This window comes from Zalophus californianus, chromosome 12, assembly GCF_009762305.2.
Source record: "Zalophus californianus isolate mZalCal1 chromosome 12, mZalCal1.pri.v2, whole genome shotgun sequence".
NCBI lineage: Eukaryota > Metazoa > Chordata > Mammalia > Carnivora > Otariidae > Zalophus > Zalophus californianus.
This window is the reverse complement of record NC_045606.1, coordinates 36,009,150-36,028,162: the sequence shown is the minus strand read 5'-3', so window position 1 is coordinate 36,028,162 and position 19,013 is coordinate 36,009,150. Positions and strand designations below refer to the sequence as shown.

Below are 19,013 nucleotides of genomic sequence, written 5' to 3'. Positions count from 1 at the left end.
TCTCCTCTCACTCTCTTTCAAGCCCATTCCAATCAGGCTTTCGTGTGCCCTATTCCAAAGAAACACTTATCAAGGTCCCCAGTGGCATCCTATGGCCAAGTCCAATAGTCAATTCTGAATTCCTACTTTATTTAGACCACTGTAGCATCCTACAGGGCTAATCCTGAAAAACTTTCTTCACTTAGTTTCCAGAGTACCGTACCCTCCTGGTTTTCCTCCTATGCTCCTGGCCACTTCTCAGATTCCTGTGCTAGCCTGTCGTCTTCTCCCTGACCTTTAAACACTGGATGCCCTCGAGTTCACTCCTCAGACTTCTCTCACTCAAGTTCTACTCCCTAGATGATTTCATCCCCCGTTTTAAATATCATCCCCATGCCAAGAACTCAAAATTTACATGCTAGCCCTGACCTCTCTCTTACCTTTAGTGCATTTACCATATCTGAAGACTGAACTCAAATGTGTCCCTCCTAAAAGTCTTATCCATCTCCATTCTCCAGAAGTTAGGTGTCATCGTTGACTCCTCTCTGGGTCCTACCTCACTTATAATCCATCAACAAATCTGGATGGGTCTACCTTCAAAACACATCCAGAATCTGACCATGTCTCACTACTCCTTCCATTAACACTGGTACAAGCCACCTTATCTCTCTCCTTAACTGTGACACACTATGGTGAAAATAATTCTCTTTTACCTATTTAAGGCAGATCATGTCAACTCTTCTGCTAAAGCTCTTCCAACAGCTTCCTGTCTTCCTTAGGGTAAAATCCAAAGGCCTTACATGATCTAGGCTCTGGCTATCTCTTTGGTTTTATCTATCACCAACCCTCCTACTTGCTTCATTCTAGTTATACTCATCTCTGTGCTGTCAAGCATGGTCCCACCTCAGGGCCTTTGCATTCCCTGTTCCCTCCACCTGAGACACTTTTCTCCAAAATATTCCCTCTCTACAAGCAAACAAGTTGCACACGAGTAGGGAGTTTTGTTGGATTGCTCTCGCCCCACCAAAACTGTATCCTCAACTCCCAGACAGGGTCTAACATCATATATAAAGTGTTCAATAAACAAGGCACTAAATAAGTGTTGTTAAATAAATGAATTCTCATCCTGGTGGCTCACTCCTCTATTTCTTCCTTCAGGGATCTACTTCAAGGTTATCTCCCCAGAGAAGCCATGTGTGATCACCTAAACAAAATCACACCCCTTCTCTATCTTGAGTTTCAGATTGTGCAATATTGGCAGAAAGTTCACGTCAGTTTGTGTCAATATAATTACAGAATATTTTATTTTTTTAAAAACTTATTTATTTATTTATTTATTTATTTGAGACAGAGACAGAAATAGCAAGAGAGAGAGGGCAGGAGCAGGCAGAAGAGGGAGAAGCAGACTCCCTGCTGAGCAGGAAGTCTGAGGCAGGACTTGATCCCAGGACGCTGGGTTTATGACCTGAGCTGAAGGTAGCCACTCAACCAACAGAGCCACCCAGGCACTCCAAACACAGCCTCTTTTACAATATTCTGTAATTAAGGGCACCTGGGTGGCTCTGTCGGTTAAGCGTCTGCCTTCAGCTCAGGTCATGATCTCAGGATCCTAGGATCGAGCCCCGCATTGGGCTCCCTGCTCAGCGGGGAGCCTGCTTCTCCCTCTTCTCCCTGCTCCTGCCCTCTCTCTATCTCTGTCTCTGTCTCTCAAATAAATAAATAAATATTTTAAAAAATAAAATAAAATATTCTGTAATTACACTGACAAAAACTGATGTGAACTTTCTGCCAATATTGCACAATCTCAAACTCAAAATAGCACCAGGATAACCCTGAATACCATGAATACCACATATTTATACTAGCAGAGTTAGTTTTGGAATTTCATTCTTTTATGATTAGTTATCACTTATATATAAATATATATAAAAACTAAAAATATATTTAAAAACTAAAAGTTCCTGTGAAAATAGATATTAACTAGCTAATTTAGGATAGAAGAGGGATATAGTGCTAGAAGGTGATAGAAGGCAAGGAGAGGTTCTATCTGTGGCCTGAGAGAAAGGAAGTTTATCTCTGGGTATACAGGAAAGGCCACAAGCACTCACCTACTCCGTCCTTACCTACTCCTTACCTACCTGCCATTCAAATGTGCTGAACTCCCTCTTTACTCACAGAGCTCTTTCACAAAAACATGCCTGCAGTGATCACTGGAATTGTTGCCCCCACTTCAAAAGGTTTGCATTAGGATGCCATTCTTTGTTCCTAGTTAACACTGGCATTCTAGGCATAAAAATTATGGTAATTATCTGCTTAAAGGCTACAATTCTGTGTTTACATTTAGGGAAACAGGCTTAAAGAGAGCAAGAGAGTCACAAAAATGTCAAGCTGATATAAATAAACGGTATGTGCTTATTGCGCACTTCAATGGAAAAGCTCCAAACTGGATCAGTGTTTCAGATTACACCAGTACAATAAGGAAAAGATAGAAAACCCCTTGAAGACTTTGAGAAATAAAACCTTAATCAAAATCTTTAGTTTCACAGTGAAAGTCACAGTGTTTAACTTCTCCTGCCACTAATAATTTACTACTAAAAAGAGAAGTCGTTTTTATGACTTTTCTGGACCGATTTAAAATATATTTTTATTATCAAAGATTTCAAGTGAGTCAAAGATCTTAAAGTAAACAATTTAGCATCATAAAGTATATAACTAAAAATTCACAGTTCTGGTACCAGTATGACCTATACCAGCTTCCCTTTCTTCTTCCCCCTAGTAGACTCCTTTTCTTGAACTTCTATTTGATGTGTTGAATTTTCTTATTTACATTAAATATATACGATAAACAATTTCAGGTGGCATTTTTAAGACCATAATGATTCCATGATACCTTTTACAGCTTAAAGAGAAGCAAAACTTAGAAGATATATATGGGGAAAATGAAATTACCAGAAATGTGCTTATTACATTTTAACCAGGAGAAAGTACAACTTTCATCTAGTGGTTCCAGATTGATTAGACTATAAATTATTTTAATAGCCAAAGACAGTATTGAATAGCAAGAAACCAGTTAATGTTCTCTGCCAACGTAGATGCAAATTAATGAAGTGAAGAAAAATTAATATAACAGCTTACAAGAACCTGAGATCAAGGTCTAGCAAATGACAAATATATTTTCTAAAATAATATACCAGTGCTTATCAGTATGAGTAATAATTTAACATGTAACACTGGAAACCAACAGAAAATTCGAGAAAAACTTCTGTATTGCTGTAGGAGGAATAAGGACTCCGGAGAGACCCTGTCAAAAAGGTCAGCACTACTTACAAACTGAAGAAGGAACGACTGCTCTCATGGCCTTCTGATCCGAGGTGCAGTTTGATTTAAGAGATGGTAACGATAAAGACTTAAAGAAAAGATATCTTTAAAAGACCAGGTGCCAAAGAAAAAAGCAGGCATATCTATCTATCCATTTATTGGGGAGGGGTTTTTAAAAACATGTTTCTAAATCTGACTACCAGTTCTGGGAAAAACTTACCCAATGAACACAGAACTGATCAGACAGATGCTACAGATACACTGTTATCCATAGATGGGTGGCAGCTGGTTTGAATAGCTAGTTTATTTACTCGGTCATGATACTTCATTACACACCATATGGCAAAATCTGAAGCATCAAATCCATGCCTTAAGGGTCAAATTTGGAACTGTGGTTTGACAGTCATGAACCAGTAACTAGCAGAGATGACCGAGACATCAGAGTGAATGATTCTAGTGGTAAATTTTGACCTATCAATCTTTTTAACTGTATTATTATTATTTTATTATTAAGGAATCCACTGCTATAACTGTCATGAAGCCCAGACTAGGTTAACAGTAATGAGTTCTAGAGGTAACTATACCCCACTCTGGACTTCTGATTATGACCATTCAGTCCATCAATGTCATGGCTTTCAGCCAGAAACAAGAAAAACTTAAGCTGTGGACTAAGACCTGCAAAACAAGATGTGATGGTCAAGGTTATACTAAGTATCAAACAAGGAGAAGCAAAACAGAAACATGGGTAACTTCTAATGGATTGAAAGCCAATGGATTTTACAAAACAAAGACAAAAATATATATAAATAAGTGGCTGAGTCAAACAAGGAGCCTTGACTCTGAACATGATCAGAATTAAATGGATAGCAAAGCCAAGAAAACAAGCCAGGTTAAGCCAGAAGACAAGAAAACTCAGGGATTGGAGTTTACTCATCTATTCTATGAACATTTACTGAAGAAATGCAGTTTCCTAAGGGCTATGAAAATATAAATATACATGTGCTGGGCAGAATGATCTCCAAATTATAAGGGAGATGGATGAGGTGTATACAGGTGATTTCCTCTGTGTAGAGTGCTCACCCGAGATAGGAACACATGCTTCTCTCATCTTACCTCTCTGCTCAAAGACCACTGTTGTATCACTCTGCTTCCTTTTCTTCTTAGCGCTTCTCAGTATCTGACAGTATATTACATATTTATCTCTCTGCCTCAATAAAATATTAAGTTCCAAGACAGGAATTACCTCTTCTGTGCACTGATGAATGTCCAGCACTATTACCACATCCAGCAAATATTATTTCAATTAGTATTTCTTAAAAGAATGATTACATTGCTTTATTAAAACTTCAATAGCAGAAGTATGTACATAATAATAGACCTCATGAGAAAAGAGGCAAATGACTGCTTGTTTGGGTAGGTGAAGAAAAATCAGAGGATCCTGGGGTTAATGTAGATGCAGAACAATGTGCTGAACAACAACAATCTCTAGATACAGTGACCCATCACAAGAAAAAAACCTTTATTTTAAATGCCTATGTTAGCTTAAACACTACGAAGGCTCAACCCTGTTTTGCTGCCTAACTTATTTTCTTAAAATATACGTTACGTCTTGACACAACAGTCAAGAATCCAGACCCCCTACTACATAGCCAACTATACCCAAACCTCTTCTTTGAATTTCAAGGCCATTTGTAAAGTGTCCTAAACAGTTTCTGCAACCCGACTCTTCAGTATATACCAGTGTCCCAATCGCAAAGACGGCCAAACTTTGGGCCAGGCCTGCTCCCACCTCCAGGCCCTTTCTCAGCTTCTGAACCTTAATTTGAATGCCAATCTTTCTTCTTTTTCCCCACTAACCCCGTGCCTGTTCTTCAAAGACTAGCACAGGTCTCACTTCTTCCTGTAATTATTCTCTGAAATCAGGTTTCCACATAAACCTTTCCTCCCCTTGAACTTGTACTGGATATACAGCCAACATCACACTCTTCCCTTTATAGCAGGTTTTTTCTCTCCAATCAGACTGTAAAAAACCTCTATTTACTTCCTTACAAGCACACAGTGTAATACTGAGGACTCAGGCACTCAATATAAACATAGACATCAGTTATATGCAGTTGATTGGTTGGCTAATTTTTATTTTCTGTAACCCAAAAGAATTATGTCCAGTTGGTCACTTACCATAGCAATAAGGCTTTCTTGTATTCTGTTGAGAGTGGTTCTTAGTCTACTACTACTAAGGCCCAATCCCGTTGACTCCAGCTGAAAAAGAGAAAGAAAGGTACGCCACATCACGTCGGAGATCATCTTTTTTATACGTCGTAACTTCAAATTAACCAAAGTTAAGAATCTGATGAGTTTTCACTCACACTTGGCCTTCAGAGGGTCTCCAAACTGTATTTAAAAATTTCAAAACATCAAGCATATTTAGTCAAACCTTAGCCTTTAAGGGAACAAGAGAGCTACTTACACATTTGCATTTACAGGTCACACTAGCATCTGTCAATCTAATAAATTTATCAGGAGAGAGTTCACCAGTATTTCTCTTTCCCAGAAGTTATTATTTTTAGTCCTAAAACTTATGATTTCAGATACTTAAAGATAGTGCACTGTGTCGTATTTAGGTAGAAGCATAACAAGGTAGACTGTTTTTAATTTTCTTTTTTTTAAAAGATTTTATTTATTTATTTGACACATGGAGAAAGATAGTGAAAGAGAGCGCACAAGCAGGGGGAGAGGCAGAGGGAGAAGCAGGCTCCCCGCCGAGCCGGGAGCCCAATGCGGGGCTCGATCCCAGGACCCTGGGATCATGACCTGAGCCGAAGGCAGACGCTTAACTAAGCCACCCAGGTGCCCCGTTTTAAATTTTCTAACACAAATTACAGATAGTCCAAATCCTTATCCAAAAATTAAGAAAAAATTTTATTAGGCCCAGTAAACATTTCACAGTATAGACTTTGCCTTACTACATCAGAGCCAAAGCACTTGTAAACATCCTCATGCAAGAACATAAATGAGAGGGGACACTCAACTGTTGAAATGAAAAGCTGACGGGGCGCCTAGGTGGCTCAGTCGTTAAGCGTCTGCCTTCGCCTCGGGTCATGATCCCAGGGCCCTGGGATCGAGCCCCGCATCAGGCTCCCTGCTCCGTGGGAAGCCTGCTTCTCCCTCTCCCACTGCCCTTGCTTGTGTTCCCTCTCTCTGTCAAATAAATAAAATCTTTAAAAAAAAAAAAAAAAGAAGAAATGAAAAGCTGGGGTGCCTGGGTGGTGCGGTGGGTTAAGCATCAGACTCTTGGTTTCAGCTGAGGTGATCTCAGGGTCATGAGATCCAGAGCTCTGCACATTGGGCTCTGCACTCAGTGCGGAGTCTGCTTGTCCCTCTCCCTGTCCATGCTCACTCTCTCTCTCTCTCTCAAATAAATAAATACAATCTAAAAAAAAAAAAAAAAGACATGAAAAGCCGGTTAGTTGGCTCTTTAGTTGGTGATGATTCAATTGATGAATATACATTTAATTTAGAGGTAATCATAGATACCTACAGACATCTAGAAAAATGTTAAAATGTTCTATATGAGCCAAAAAATTTAAAACATTGGTAACAGTAAGCTATAAAATATAGTGTCACTAATTCATTCATAGAAAATTATAATATATATGGCATGTGCACACATTTATTACTCATCCTTTCCTATCTGAGATAGGATGAGAACAAGGAATTACTTACACAACACGTGACAGAAAGCCTCAAACTACAATAGCTGTGTGATGCCATGGTGTAGTAAAACATGAACTCATGTAATATAGTTATTTTAAATACATTTTACTTTCATTAGGTTTTATAAACTTTATCACTTCATTTCCCCTCTTTTTTCACTAGGGTCTTATTTTTGCACAGTTAAATTTAGCCACTGCAAATATATAGTTTGATGAATTTTGGTAACTGTATACAGTCCTATGACCAGTACCACAATCAAGATGTAGAATTTCCCTCGCCTTTAAAAATGTCCTTAAGCCCTTTGCATGGATTCCCTCCCTCCACCCTTAATCCCTGATCTTTCTGTCACTGCAGTTTTGCTTTTTCTAAAATTTCATATAAATGTACTCATACATGTGTAGTCTTTTTTATTTGACTTCTTTCTTGTATTTAACATGCTTTTGAGATTCATCCGTGTTGTAAGCCTATTAGTAATTCATGCTCTTTTATTGCTTAATAGTATTCTATAACATGGATATATCACAACCTGTTTACTTACTCATCAGTTGATGAACATTTGGGTTCCAGTTTTGGGCTACTTGAATAATGTCACTATGAACATTTATATATGTGTATATGTCCTTGAGAAGACATACATTTTCTGTTCTTTTGGGTAAATACCTAAAAGTGGAATTTCTGGTTCATAAAATAGGCATAGTTTTAAGTTTGTAAGGTACTGCCGTACTGTTTTCCAGTGGCTGTACCAATTTTCATTTCCATAAGCAATGTATGTAAATTCTAGTTATTCCATTTATGGACTGAATGTTTGTTGTCCCCTCAAAATTCGTATGTTGAAGCCCTAACCTCCAGTGAGATGCTATCTGGAGATGGGGCCTTTAGGAAGTATTCAGGTTTAGATGAGGTCATGAGAGTGGGGTCCCCACAATAGGTTTGGTGCCCTTTTAAGAGACATAGCACATAATTTACACTTCTTTTTCTAGTTTCTTAAGGTGGTAGCTTATCATTAACGTAAGACTTTCCTCTTTTTTACCGCAGGCATTTAAAGCTTGATACTTCCCTTTAAGCACTAATTTAACTGTATTCCACAACTTGATACACTATGTTTTCATTATTATTCAATTTAATATATTTTCTAATTTCTCTTATGATTTCTTTAAACCAATCTTTATTCAGAAGTGTGTTAATTTCCAAACATTTAGATTTTTCCTAGTTATCTTATTGTTTCTAATTCAATTACATTGTCATCAGAGAATATATTTTACATGATTTTAATCTTTTAAATTCACTAGAACATACTTAATGGCCCACAGAATATGGTCTATCCTGATAAACATACCATGTGCACTTGAAAAGTATATCCTGCCACTGTTTGGTGTGTTGTCCCATAAACATCAATTAACTGAAGATGGTTGAAACTGTTCTTCAAATCTTCGATGTATTTGCTGATTTTCTATATACTTGTCCTATTAGTTACTGTGTAGTTTTAAAATCTCCAGCATAATGGAATTATTTTTTTGTTTCTCTTGAATTCTGTCAAGTACTGTCTTATGTATTTTGAAGCTCTGTTAAGTAGCCACATACACATTTATGCTTGCTATTCCTTCCAGCTGAATTGACCCTTAAATTATTATGAATCCCTCTATCTCACATTTTGCTTTCAAAGTTGTTTTATCTGATATTAACATAGCTAATGCAACTTCTTTTAAAGATTTTATTTATTTGAGAAGGAGACGGAAGGAGGGAGGGGGAGAGACAGCGAGAGTGCGAGCACTCACATGAGCAAGAGGAGGGGCAGAGGGAGAAGGAGAACTAGAGTCCCTGCTGAGGGGCTTGATCCCGGGACCCGGGGATCATGACCTGAGCCAAAGGCAAGACTCTTAATTGACTGAGCCAACCAGGTGCCCCAACTACTGCAGCTTTCTTAAGAAAGCAAATACTTACTGTTTGCATGGCATATCTTTTCAATGCATTTGCTTTCAACCTATATGTGTTTCTTTTATATTTAAAGTGTTTCTGTTGGGCGCCTGGGTGGCTCAGTCATTAGGCATCTGCCTTCGGCTCAGGTCATGGTCCCAGGGTCCTGGGATCAAGCCCCACATCGGGCTCCCTGCTCAGCAGGGAGCCTGCTTCTCCCTCTCCCACTCCCCCTGCTTGTGTTCCCTCTCTTGCTGTCTCTCTATCAAATAAATAAATAAAATCTTTAAAAAATAAAGTGTTTCTTTTGTTTTAATCATTCTGACAACCTCTGCCTTCTAATTTGACTGTTTAGTCCATTAACATTTAATGTGATTATTGGTTGGATTTAAAGTTACCATTCATTATAGGTTATCTCTTTTTTGTTCCTTGGTTCCTCTTTTCTTGCCTTTTCTGATAATATGAATATTATTTTTTAGAATTCTAATTTAATTTTCCTATTGGCAAAAGATCTAAAGTCTTAAATATTATTTTTCATTGTCCTATGAATTACAGTATACATTCTTGGTATTTCACAATCCATTTGCTGTTAAAAATGTTTTGTTTAACAAAATATATAGAAATCTTGCCATCTTATAGGTGCATATCTTATTATAGTTGTTATATGTAATATATTTACATATATTATGAACTCCAGAAAGTAATGTTATGATTTCACTTTTAATCAGCTACATGGTTTATACAGAAATTAGAAAAAGAAAAAAATAATCTTTTGTATTTCACCAAGTAGTTTCCATTACCAATGTTCTTCATCCTTTCTTAAGGATCCAAGTTTTCTGGTATCATTTTCCTTCAGCCTAAAAAAAATTCCTTCAGCATTTCAGTATTATATGTCTGTTGGTGACAAGTTCTTAGTTTTTTTTTTCTTTTTATCGAAAAATGTCTTAATTTCACTTTTTTTTTTTTTATTTGAGAGAGAGTGAGAAAGAGAGATCACATGAGAGAGTACAAGCAGTGGCAAGAGGGAGAAGCAGGCTCCCTGCTGAGCAGGGAGCCCAACATGGGGCTTGCTTCCAGGGTTCCAGGATCATGACCCGAGCCCAAGGCAGACGCTTAACTGACTGAGCTACCCAGGTGCCCCTCACCTTCATTCTTGAATGATGTTTTGCTAGATATAAATTCCGGATTGACACTGTTTTCTTCTCTTTCAGTACCTTAAAGGTATTAACCATCTCCTAGCCTCTACAGTTTTGCATGAAGAGTCAGCTGAATCAGATCATTGGTCCCTTTATATAATAAGCCTATTGTACTTTTCCAGGGACAGTATCACCATGAGGTATCATGCTGTACGCTCCTTTGTGCTTACTCTGCTTGCTGTTCATTTAGTATCTTGTATCTGCAAATTTTTGGCCAGTGTTTCTTCAAATATTTTTTTTTCTACCTCATTCTCTCTCTTCTCCATCTGGTATTCCAATTACCTGTATATATGATCATTTGATATAACTTAACATGTCCCTAAGGCTTTGATCATTTTGCTTTCCAATCTTTTTCCTCTGTGTTCTTTATTTGAATTATTTCTATTGATTTATCTTCAAGTTCACATATTCTTTCCTCTGCCATGTCAATTTGATTGTAAAGTACATTCAGTAAATTTTTTTTAATGGCTGAAATTCTATTTTTCAGTTCTAGGATTTCCCTTTGGTTTTTTTATTAATGTTTCTACTAGAACTTACTATTTTTCTACTGAGATGTTCATACATTTAAAACATCTTTTGTTTTGGGGTGCCTAGGTGGCTCAGTTGGTTAAGCGACTGCCTTCGGCTCAGGTCATGATCCTGGAGTCCCTGGATTGAGTCCCACATCGGGCTCCCAGCTCGGCAGGGAGTCTGCTTCTCCCTCTGACCCTGCCCCCTCTCATGTGCTCTCTCTCTATCCTCTCCCTCTCAAATAAAATCCTTAAAAAACAAAACAAAAATCTTTTGTTTTACTTTATTTGAGATGGTTCTAATAGTCCATTTAAAATTCTTATCCCTTAGTTTCAACATCTTGGGGTCAAACTAAATTGATTTTCTTTTTACTTAAGGATGTACTCCACTTTTTTTGGTTTTATGTATGTTGGGTAAAGTTAGACTGCATTATCAATTTAATTCTGGAGATTTGGGATTTTGTTATTTTTCTCCACTGGGCACTGTTTCCTTTGTTTTCACTATGTAATTTTCTTGGCTGGGCTTGTACTACAAATTGTCTCTTATGCAACAGCTTCATTCTCTGTTCAGATATTTTTTTTCTTTGGCTCTAGTCAATCTGTTTCATATAAACAGGTTATGGGCTAATCAAATATTATCAATCAAATTGATCAAATCAACTTCCCCCTACTCTTTTCACTTTCCCAGTTTCCTGGCTTCACTTTTCTGGTTCCCCAATCCATAAAGACTGAAGCTCTTCCTATGCCTGCCTCCACCTTGGTGCTGTGTGAACTGTATTCAATCCTGGGCTACAAGGCCAAGGAGATGGAATTTATTTTTATAGCTCCCCTTTCCCCAATCTACACACTAGCATGAAATGTGCCCCCACCACCCCCTGAGTCTATGCTTTGTCCACTCTCCAGTATCTTTAGGTATTTGCCTTTTGTGTAACATTTAGTTACACACAAAAATAACAATAGTTATTTTCTTTTTTTTTTAAAGATTTTATTGTCAGAGAGAGGGCACAAGCAAGGGGAGCCACGGGCAGAGGGAAGATGCAGGTTCCCCACTGAGCAAGGAGCCCAATGCGGGACTTGATCCCAGTCCCCAGGATCATGACCTGAGCCGAAGGCAGATGCGCAACCTACTGGGGCACCCAGGCATCCCTATTTTCTACAGGGATTATTATCCAGTAAAATCTTAGTCCTTCATAGCCAGAAGCAGAAGTTAATTCATTCTTAAAAATTTTAAAAACTAAGCCGAATGTGCTCTTTGTCCATGGGGGCCCAGTGTGCCATGGCTGCAAACAGTAGCCTCCTTGGTAGTGTATGCAGCCTGTTGATTGTATGGGTTGCCCTAAGGGACCTTGGGGACAGCCCTTTCCAGTGGATTTTGAGGTCTGACCTCATGCTATCTCCAATCTAGGCTGCAGACAGGTATGTGGGGTGCCTTTGGAAAGCCCCAGGGCACAGTAGCCAGGGTCCACATTGGCCAAGTCATCATGGCCATCCGTACCAAGCTGCAGAACAAGGAACACATGATTGAGGCCCTACGCAGGGCCAAGTTCAAGTTCCCTGGCCGCCAAAAGATCCACATCTCCAAGAAGTGGGGCTTTACTAAGTTTAATGCAGATGAATTTGAAGACATGGTGGCTGAAAAGCGGCTTATCCCAGATGGCTGTGGGGTCAAATACATCCCTGATTTCATGGCCCCTTGGACAAATGGAGGGCTCTGCACTCATGAGAATCTCGGCACTGCCCCCTCCCTATTCATGTCCACCAATAAAACCTACTTCCTGTCAAAAAAAAATTTTTTTAAAAACTGAATCACAGACTCTATATGGAAAAAAAAATCTCATTAATGAAGGTAACTTTAAATGATGCTCACAAACTGTTTTCAAGTAAGAACACTCATCAGATTTACTTGGATAAGAAATAATTAGGACATCAATACATGTGTCCTAAGAATCTACTATGTGCTTATTACTGTGTTAAGGTAAGATACAGAATGGTCTTCATGAAAGAATATAAACAGGAAGAACCACAGAAACTATAACTCAAAAGGTGAATAATGGAAGGCTGGGGCCAAGGCAAAATAAAGCAACACTGTAACTAACATTATCATAATAGAGCCAAATGGATTAGATACATAATAGAGCATGATGAAAGTAAGTTATAAACATTTCCAAGAAAAGCAAGAGCTTCTGGAGGAATTAGTATGAACACGAAGAATCCCTTAGCCTACTGCATACACTATGGCTCCCCAGCCAATGACTTTCTAGAAACCCTGAGAAATGTACACTTATTCTTCTACAGGCAGCATCCATCTAAATTCACTCATACAAGTGTCTTTCTTCCCTGGAAGAGAAGCAGGAGCAATCATGTACCACCATGTTCTTCCAGTTCTACCAGTTACCTAATTACTCCTCCCCTCCTACCACCTAAGACTCAACAGCTAACAGGGCAATTTGGAGTATGTATGTATGTATGTATGTCCATATTTGAATATCAAAATTTCTAGGATTTCTAATGGCCTTGAAGGCTTATCTTCTTAGCAAACTAAAAGCTACCACTTCAACCTTATACACTTGTATATGCTTATTTATGCTATTTAGATTGTCTTGTTCCAAAAGGAATTTAAAGTAGGAAATTAAGAATATAATCTTGCAAGGTAAAAAACCCAGAAACTTTAAATAGATATAAAATTAAGCAAAGCATGGGACGCCTGGGTGGCTCAGTCAGTTGAGCGTCAGACTCTTGATTTTGGCTCAGGTCCTGATCTCAGGGTCATGGGATGGAGCCCCACATCGGGCTCCATGCTTGACAGGGAGTCTGCTGAGATTCTCTCTCTCTCCCTCTGCCTCTGTCCCAGCCCCCAATTGAGCTCTCTAAAATAAATAAATAAATCTTTAAAAAAAATTAAGCAAAGCAAAATATGCGTAGAAAGATGGAGTGGTTCTTTTTACAAATTTGTAAAACCCCTTTTTATGGAGATTCAGTCTTTGTTTTGCTTTAAATAGTGTTTCCTTCAGTTTTGCAGAATCAAAAATAGTAGGGTCCAAATTATAAATTGTTCTATTTGAAGATGTGCATATTTTCAATATTCACATGGTAGATAAAAGCTAGTATTACTAAGCATACTCTAACAATAGGAAAAGTCTTTCTTAAAAAGTATAAGACGCAAAGCGAGCCCTGTATTTAGTCATACAGCCTCACTCATAGGCACATTGTATCGGTTCATATAATACAAAATGTTTCTAATATGACATATGTATAGACACCCAGGTTAAGGACAGAAATGCTTATAGCTGACAGCTAATTAAATAGCTGAGTCTTATAAGACTGAAAATGCTTTTAATATAAAATATAAGGTTAATGTGTTCTTTAAAACATGGTATATTTTAAATAAAATATGTAGCATATTTTACAATAAGCACCTAACTATATTTTGCTAACTTTCTCAGGTCCAAGTGAACTCCACTGTAAACAAATCTGTGCCAACATAAAATCAGCTAGAAAGTCATGTCCAAAAGCATTAGTTCCCAAAAGCTTCCAAAGGACCCTGTTTTAACAGATCTTATCAACAATGTGGTCCACAAGTGTTCTAACCAATATGACAGTCCCAGCCACATGTGACCACTTATATTTAGAGATAAATTAGCTAAAATTAAATATAATTAAAAACCTGTTCCTCAGTTTCTCGACTAATCACACTGCAAGTGCTCAATAGTCACATGTGGCTAGTGGCTAGAGCATTTCCATGACTGTAAAACTTCTCTTGGACAGTGCTGGTCTGGAGGCTCAGCTCAGGAGAGAGAGTAAGGGTCATCTAGAAGACTTAAAGATTCTGACAATTAGCTAAAATTCTAGAATGCCTTTCTTCTCTAATACATATTTATTGAGTTTCCAAATTCAGAGCAATGAATTAGTACATATTTTATAGTAACCTAAATTCTGTAGCAATACTCCTTACTCTGATTTTATTAGTACTCTTTCTAAAGAATATTATAGAGAATTAAGAACAGGAAATTCAGATCCCATTATTAAAAGATCATGTCTTTGGGGTGCCTGAGTGGCTCAGTCGATTAGTGTCCAACTCTTGGTTTCGGATTAGGTCATGATCTCAGGGTCATGGGTTGAGCCCTGTGGTGGGCTCCAAGCTCAGCATGGAGTCTACTTGTCCCTGCCCCTCCCCCACTCACATACACTCTCTCTCAAATAAATAAATAAAATCTTTAAAAAAATAAAAATAAATAAAAGATTACGTCTTTGATATAACTGTAATCACAGCAAGGATATGAACATTTATATAATAAATGTAGTTATCTGTTAAAATTAATGTATTTATTTATTATTTTTAGATTTTATTTATTTATTTGACAGAGAGAGATACAGTGAGAGAGGGAACACAAGCAGGGGGACTGGGAGAGGGAGAAGCAAGTTCCCACTGAGCAGGGAGCCTGATGTGGGGCTCGATCTCAGGACCCTGGGGTCATGACCCAAGCCGAAGGCAGATGCTTAACGAATGAGCCACCCAGACACCCCAAAATTCATGTTTTTAAAAAGATACAAAATAAAGTACATGAAAACTTTGTATTATGATATAGTCATAGGACCCAACAGGATTCTTTTACACAGAATCTATCAAATATCTAGGTGAGCCACATAATAACCAAATATCAGGGAAGTTATCTGCCTAATATTGTGTTGTTCTCTTTAGGAGTAGAAAAAGATAAAATTAATAAGAGCTTTGGAAACACAAAAAGGAGGTATAGGAAACAATTCTGTAGCAGACAGAAGGTTCAGTTCAAAGGTTTTCAATTATTTTAATAAATATTTGCCATTATCTTTTGAATGTAGTAGTGCCTGCTAAGGTTTGTAAGCCAATATTTAAAATGTCTCATTACACACTGGGCCAGATTTAAACAAGGCAACCCACACATTTTTCATTGCCAAAATATGTCAAGGTTAAAAAAAGATGCTGCACTTTTTCTGCCAAAAATCTGAATAACATAAAATATGTTTATCATTTCAAAGCTTAAAATTAATATATAAATAAGGTAATTAGGCAGACAAAAAGCTGACAGCAAAAATTTTGTTAGATTTCTGATGAATAATTTTCAAAATATTATTATTTGTGTATTTTATACAAAGAGAAAGAAAAACTTTATATTTTAAAAATAAATAAATTTTAAAAGAAACAGACTTTCCCTCCAAAGGTGACTTACTGAATCATTCCGACCAAAAAAGGTATATATTGCATACAAGTAATAATCAAATAGCTGAGACATGAAATGGATAACATCAAAGGCAATTGGCTTAAGAATGTTCATCATCTGCATATATTTACCTGAAAAGAAAAAAAAATCAAAATTAGAAAAAAATTAAAATCTGTTAGTCTATCAGTATAAAGAGACAACTTGCACACCCAGAGCAGGTGAGTTTTATGCTAAATGACACCTCAATCTATTAAAAAAAAAAACAAAAAAAAACCACTTTACCAAAATATATATTTTTAATGAACTATTACATTCCTCAGTCCCTAGTCATGTTTCAAGTACTCAGGTATCATTTGTGGCTAGTGGCTACTATATTGGACAGCACAGATAGAGAACAGGTACATTATCTGGGAAAGTACTGCTGGACAGCACTGATATACATACTACTTACGAAAAAGCTTATATCATTATATTTTACTGTTTGTCAAATATTCATGGGATATCTATGCTCTTCTACAAATGACACTGAACAAACACACAACACAGTTCCACATTCTTGGAGATTCCATTTAAAATAATTTCCTCAAAAATGTTTAGGTATAATAAAAGACAATGTACTTGAGAAAAAGCATTTTTCCCCCATAAGCTTATATACACATAGCTAAAGTAAAAAGGCAAGAAGAAAAAGGATACATGGAAGTTTCCCCTGAATTCTAGCCCTGTGAAATCTTGTGTCAGAGGCCAAGGACGTTTCTTTATCACTACAGCACTCAAGAGCTCAATACTCTCAAAGTGCCAAGAAAAGGTCCTCCTCATTCCTTCTTTTGGGAGATGCCAATATTACATTCTCTTTTCTCTAAACATATGATGCAGTTAGGGGCAAAAAATTTAAAAACCAAAATTTCTGCATTTATAAACTTCTTAATGCATTTGAAGGGTGCATGGGAGATGGGCTGAATCAAGTAACAAATAATAACAAAACACTAACTGTGTTTCTGTTTTATGGGGAATAACAGGGAAAGGAGCGCATCCATATAAAAATGCTCTTCTGCAGAAGATGTTAAAACAGGCCATTTGCCTAATTTCCAAATGAGCAAATAATTCAGGTGCTCACTCTACTTAATGTAACTGTTATAAATTTTAAATTGGTACTACTGAAGACACCATGACTCAAGAGAAACACATTAACTGCAATAGAAAAAAATGACAAATTTACTCTAATGGAAATGTCTACTATCGAAACCATCTCTCTATTATTTAAGAACGCCATACAGCTGTCTTAATTTACATGAGCGATGATTCTAAATAATACTCAGAGAGCCAGGAAGAGAAATACACACACCAAAAGGTAGAAACCATTCAACTCAGATTCTATTCTTACTCTTATTTACAAGTCTATTGTTTCAGAATCATCTTTTTTAATTCTTTCACACAGACATTTTTTGAAAAATGACAAATGAAAAATACTTGAAAATTATGCTCCTAGAACATTCTGGATCACTATGCAGATATTTTATCAACTACAAACATGCAGTTTTCAAACTGCAACTATTTACATGTAAAATAATGTGACACTGTGGAAATAAAGGGAAAAATACTATGTTACGTTATTTTAACCTGTAAAAGAAAAAAGAGAGATAATAAGTAAAATGAGGTAGAATGCAAATATCTGGGTTGATACGTATCCAGAACACAAAGCTCCTCTCCATTACTAATAATAAGATTAGCCATTGTTCATATAATTAATCTTAAGAAAGAATATATAAATGAATTAATAGGTAAAAGCTATTTTAAATGTTGCATTCAAAAGAAAAACTAGATAAAAATCCACTACTCTAAAACAATTTTTAAACATATTTATATTCATTTATTCATTCAATATTCAACAAAGACTCTTTGAAGGTTTACTATGTCCTTGGCTTTGTGTTAAGACACAAGGAATCAGACAGAGTCCCTGCTCTCACACCTTAAATGGTCACACAAGGAAGGCAGCCATTGATAAGCAGGCTGCTGGCATATTAAAATGTGTAAGAGTAAGAACTCTGTCTTTCCAGCTCACGAGGGCACAGTAGGCCTTTGGAGGCCTGAGGAGGCTTATGTACCTCCTCAGAATTATTGAATTAGAAGAATGTTACAGTGGATTAAGCCTTACCTATGAAGAGAAAGGGATGAGGAGGTAAAGGTGAGTAGGTATGATTACCAGAAAATGAGAAATCTCAAAAAATTTCCAAACCAAGGGTTGGTGAACTTTTCTTATAAAGAGTACATAGTTCACGCAACTATGGCAACTACTCAGCTCTGCTGGTCTCCGTTGCAACTACTCAACTCTGCCTTTGTAGCACAGAAGCAGCCATAGACAACATATAAACAAATGATCATGGCTGTGTTCCAATAAAACTTTATTTTATAAAAACAGGTAGCCTAACTGATTGGACCTGCATGCTGTAGTGTCCCAGCCCCTGTCTGGATGACAGATAAGAGATGGGAGCAGGGAGCAAAGATGACCATGAAGGAGGCGAAAGCTATTCTTGTAGGATGGTGATTGCTTAGACTCAGTGGGTAGAACAAGAAGACAGGAACAAGAAATGGAGCTGAAAAAGGGTGGGTTAACTGAAGGTTCACGTGTGGGATAAACTACCAGTCAGCGTGCCCTCCTCTACCGCTATCCCTCACCAACATCAGAGTACAGGCTGCCAGGCTGTTCCCACAGACAAAAACAAAAGAAAACGAAAACTCTTGGGATTTCTCTCTAAAAGAAGGAAACAGGGGCGCCTGGGCAGCTCAGTCAGTTAAGCGTCTGCCTTCAGCTCAGGTCATGATCCCAGGGTCCTGGGACGGAGCCCCGCATCAGGCTCCCCGCTCATTGCTTCTCCCTCTCTCTTTGCCCCTCCCCCTGCTCCTTCTCTCTCACTCACTCTCTCTCTCTCAAATAAAATCTTTAAAAAAATAATAATAATAGACGGAAACAAACAAAACAAAAAAATTGAGCAAACTTTAAAAAATAATAAATTAGGAAGATGAAGGCTTCTAGGGTAGATGCTGGCACCACAGATTAAAATCTACCCAATTCTAGAAGTTTGAGGATCTGTCCCCATAAGGTAAAGACTGCTAGTAAATCCACCCAGACCTGCCCTGCTCTATACAAAGTTCCCAGTCAGGATTCCTACTGAGAAGAAAGGGGCAAT

General features: G+C 37.5%; 1 protein-coding gene and 1 non-coding gene across 5 annotated transcripts in view; one reads left to right on the top strand and one right to left on the bottom strand.

The window, feature by feature from the left end:
• The window catches only part of VPS50 (VPS50 subunit of EARP/GARPII complex), a 140,986-nt gene that overhangs the window by 15,515 nt on the left and 106,458 nt on the right, over window positions 1-19,013 (bottom strand). For all 4 annotated transcript variants that reach the window (XM_027573936.2, XM_027573939.2, XM_027573937.1 and 1 more), the window contains 2 exons: window positions 15,838-15,959; window positions 5,476-5,556 (listed from right to left, as the gene is read on the bottom strand). In XM_027573936.2, coding sequence (XP_027429737.1) covers window positions 5,476-5,556; window positions 15,838-15,959 — 203 coding nt within the window. The remainder of the gene's footprint in view (window positions 1-5,475; window positions 5,557-15,837; window positions 15,960-19,013) is intronic.
• LOC113912088 lies at window positions 11,858-11,988 on the top strand. The gene has a single exon (XR_003516708.2). It is a non-coding gene; the product is annotated as a small nucleolar RNA SNORA70 (small nucleolar RNA).